Source organism: Lynx rufus, unplaced genomic scaffold (assembly GCF_022079265.1).
Source record: "Lynx rufus isolate CCGP_SWC_20201006 ecotype Redwood Valley unplaced genomic scaffold, mLynRuf1.p SCAF_1, whole genome shotgun sequence".
In the NCBI taxonomy this organism is placed as follows: Eukaryota; Metazoa; Chordata; class Mammalia; order Carnivora; family Felidae; genus Lynx; species Lynx rufus.
The window spans coordinates 92,218,484-92,222,560 of record NW_025814823.1 but is presented as its reverse complement, the minus strand read 5'-3'; the positions used below and the strand labels follow the sequence as shown (position 1 = coordinate 92,222,560).

At 55.0% G+C, this 4,077-nt stretch overlaps 1 protein-coding gene across 1 annotated transcript; it reads right to left on the bottom strand.

The window, feature by feature from the left end:
• Positions 1 to 2,385, bottom strand: LOC124521353 (transmembrane emp24 domain-containing protein 9-like). Its single transcript, XM_047092461.1, has 5 exons — positions 2,247 to 2,385; positions 1,781 to 1,881; positions 1,327 to 1,452; positions 631 to 777; positions 1 to 487 (listed from the first exon to the last, which is right to left on the bottom strand). The coding sequence occupies exons 1-5, from the start codon at positions 2,374 to 2,376 to the stop codon at positions 338 to 340; spliced, it is 654 nt and encodes a 217-aa protein (XP_046948417.1). The 5' UTR covers positions 2,377 to 2,385; the 3' UTR covers positions 1 to 337.
• Between the last annotated feature and the right edge of the window lie 1,692 nt (positions 2,386 to 4,077).

Below are 4,077 nucleotides of genomic sequence, written 5' to 3'. Positions count from 1 at the left end.
GTCAGAGAGTCTGCAGTTTATAATTCACTCTTAATTTTCCATCTTGGGATAGTTCATCCATCTGGTTTAGCCTTGGGATGGGGGCACCGTCACCCTCCTCAGCAGCACAGAGCCACACAGAATCCTTCAGCTCCCCGACCAAGCGTTTAGTGGGAAACCCATCCTTTCCCAAGTGCTGGCTGAGAAACCAGTTCAAAGAAGTCCTCTGTCCCCCTGCCAGTAAGCAAGGAAGCCCTGCAGGGTTGGGGGGTTGGGAACCAGGAAATAGACCAAGCCAGGCCACTTCCCATCAGTGAACAGAAGGGGAATGAGTTGGGGCTGGGTTTCTGGGGCCCACCTACACCAGCTTCTTGGCTTTAAAGAAACTCTTGAGGTGCTGCATCTGCCAGACACCTGTGGCCACGAGGATGAAGGTCTGCAGAATGGACCACCACAGCACCCGCTGGTTGGTGCTCTCGCTGGTCTGCCGGAAGCGCTCCTCTCGCCACTGTGGGAGGGGAGAAGGGAGTAGATACGCGTCCGGAACTGAACTGCACCCCCACCCACTCTGGGGGAAGAGCGGGAAGCTTCCCTTCCCAGGAGGTGACACATCCCCCGTCCCAACTGTGCCAGCCCAACCCAGCCCCTCACCCTCTGGTATTCCTGCTCCTTCTGGATCAACTCCACCTGCTCCACAAGCTGCTGGACACGCAGATGCAGCTGGGTCAGCTTGTCCTTGGCTGCAAACTCCGAGTAATCATTGCTGCGTTCACCCAACTGCATATCCAAGTGAATGGCCTGGAACGGGGGAACCAAGGGTGGGAGTCAGGGAGCTTAGCTCCATGGACCTGCTGGAAATCTAGCTTCTGCATCCCAGCCTGGGCCTGACACTGTTCCTCACACACCAACTTGTTGACTGGCCTTGCTCTGGGCGTCCAAACACCAAATCGGGACTCGGCTTGTGTGGAGTTGTATATTCAAAACACCAAGGATAGGGACAACATGTGCAAAGGAAACAGAGGTAAGACTCTGAGGCAGTTTACTAAAAGTCCTGTATTGGGAGATGACAATGGAGAGGCCTGAAGCAATCAGCAGAACAGCTCTGAATTTCACATGGTGAAACTCAGTCTGTATCCTAGGGATGGGGCAGGGAGCCGAGGGAGGATTTTAAGTCACGGTAACTCCCTCCCAAGGTCTCCTTTTATCCTCAAGATCTGTTCCCCAGGTGCTTACTTCATGTAAAGTCCCAGCCCTACTCAACAGGCACCACCCACTGCACCCTTCTCACTCTAGAGGCAGAGAAATTGAGCCCCTGGGGACAGTGGACCTCCCACCTGCCACACTCACCAGCTTGCCATCATAGAAGAGGGCGAACCGGATAGACTCAAGGTGGAGGCAGATCTGGTGCTCTCCTGGAGACTGGGAGGTGAAGGTGAAGCTGCCCTGAGGGCCGTACTGACGGGCCAGAAGGTTCTAGAGGAAGCAGCCTCCAGTGAGCACAGAGAGGTTAGCCATACACCTGCTTCCAGGAGAATTGTAGGGGTATCCCAGGTCTACACCCCCACAGGCCAGAGGGGACAGTGAAAGAAAGGACATCAGTTTGGCCAGAAATTCTCAGATCCCAGCATTGCCAATACAGAGTACAGTTTGCAAAGAGCATGGCCCTCCTTAAGCTATCCTGCCTGTGAGAAGACAGATCCTTCTGTGAGAAATGAAGGACTAGAGAAGGCTACACATTGACTCTGGGGGCCTGGGGGTGGGGGCCCGGTGGAAGGCTGCAAGGAGTAAAGGCCTGCCTCACCTTGTTCTCCGGGTCCTTCACAAACACGAATAAATTGATCCACTGGGGGGAGGGCTGGTACTTTTCCATAGCAGGGTCGTATAGCTCCGTCTTGTAGTTACCTAATGGAGAGGCAACGGAGGTGCAATCCCATCCATACCCATGATGGAGTCCCAGTGGTCAGGGGAGGAACAGGAAGATCTTGAGTCTGAGGAGACCGACCACGGCCCTCGGCCTCTCCTCCCTTCTCCAGCCCCACTTCTCTGCCATCATTCCAGTCTGGTTCAGACTAGCCTCCTAGGGCCCCCATCCCCGGCACAGGCAAGAGAAAGGATGCCTTGGCCAGACTGCTGTCCACCCATCCCTCTGAGCCCTACCCCCGGCAGGGGAGGGAAGATATGGGCCTGAGCTGGTGCCACCCATTTCCCTCCCCTCTCAGGACTCTAGGTGCAGGGAGGGCAAGGCCAGGACTGGCCGAGACGCGCACCTATGACCACGGTACCATCGGGGATCTCTTGGATGAAGCACTTCTCCTCCAGCTCGCGGACCTCGAGGTAGAACGCGTCCCCGGGGCCCATCAGCGCCAGCAGCTGCCCCAGCAGCAGCGGCAGGGCCATACCGGTTGCCCGCGCTGTGCCCCATCCCCGCCGGGGGCCAGCCCGGGGCCCAGCTCCTCGCGCCCCGCAGGCCCCCGCCACCTTCCCAGGCGAGTCCTCCGGTCTCCGCGCGGAGCCTGCGGAGACTGCAAACTCGCGCACGGACTACAACTCCCGGGAGCCCTCGCGTGGCCCCGCCCCCGGCGCGTTCCCGCCGACCCACGCTGCAGAGGGGCCAAGCGAGAACCCCCCGCCCCGCCCCGCCCCGCCCCCAACAACCTGGAGGAACGCTCTGGAGCGCTTTCCGCCACCGGGCATCTCTTAATCCACGCAGAAACCCGGGGAGGCGTAGCTGCTGTTAGCCCATCTTGCCGATTGGGGTAACAGCTTCAGGGGCGGGGGGTTGCCCTCTGCAACATGCGGCGCAGCCACCCCAGATGTGTGCTGAAAGGATGGGGATAACGGGACGTTTATGACCTGGGCTTCTACCTAGAAGAGTTTAGGATTGATTAGGGGAGAGGGGGTGACATGGTGACATGGAATGAGAAGAGAAGCCCTGTGGGGTTTAGAGGCTGCAGCAGCAATTCAGGAAGGGGAGAGGGAAATATCGCGGCTTTCGTGGAAGCGGTAGATTTGACTCAAGCCTTGAAGGATGATTAAGATCTCCCTGAGCAGCGAGAGACAAGAACAATTTAGGCAGGGGGGCCTAGGATTGCCTAGCAGCCAGTAGGCCAGTTAAGGAACTAGGGGAAGAAAAGTTACAGGAACTTTGAGGGTGAAGGTAATTGGGCCGAATCTAAGGGCACAGGAGGTGCCAGGCCCATATAATAGGGGAGCCCTTCATCCAGTGTACTTCCGTCTGCACTAGGAACCAGGAAGAGGTTGTGGGTGAGCCTGGAGGGGAGAGAAGATAGCAGGAAAGCCACTGGAAAAGGATAGCGGTACACAACCGAAAGGGGTGGGAGAGTGGAGCCAACATGACAAAATGGGAGCGGAGAAAAAACAAATCTAGAGAATTCCAAAGCCCACAATGCCCTGTGAGAATACTGTAGACCCAAACATGTCAGTAGAAAGATGTAGTTCAACCCAGGTAGTAGGATGAAGTCTTCCACCACCTAGTGCCTGTAGTGCTAAGAGATGCTCATTAGTTTATTCTGCAACTTGTGGTGGTGGTGGTGGTGGTGATGATGATGATGATGATGATGATGATTTTTTTTAATAAGTTTTTTTTTTTTTTTGAGAGGGGCACCTGGGTGTCTCAATAGGTTAAGTGTTTGACTTCGGCTCAGGTCATGGTCTCGTGGTTCATGAGTTCAAGCGCCGCATCATGCTTTGTGCTGTCAGCTCAGAGTCTGGAGCCTGCTTCGGATTCTTTGTCTCCCTCTCTTTCTGCCTCTCTTCAGCTTGCTCGTTCTCTCTCTCTCTCTCAAAAGTAAATAGACATTAAAAGAAATTTTTAAAAATTTTTTAATCTTTATTTATTTTTGAGAGAGAGACAGAGTGTGAGCAGGGGAGGAGCAGAGAGAGAAAGGGAAGCACAGAATTCAAAGCAGGCTCCAGGCCCTGAGCTGTCAGTACAGAGCCCGACACGGGGCTGGAACCCATGAACCATGAGATCATGACCTGAGCCAAAGTCTGACACTCAACCGACTGAGCTACCCAGGCACCCCAAAAGAAATTTTTTTAAAAAATAAGTTGTTTTGAGAGAGAGAGAGAGAGAGA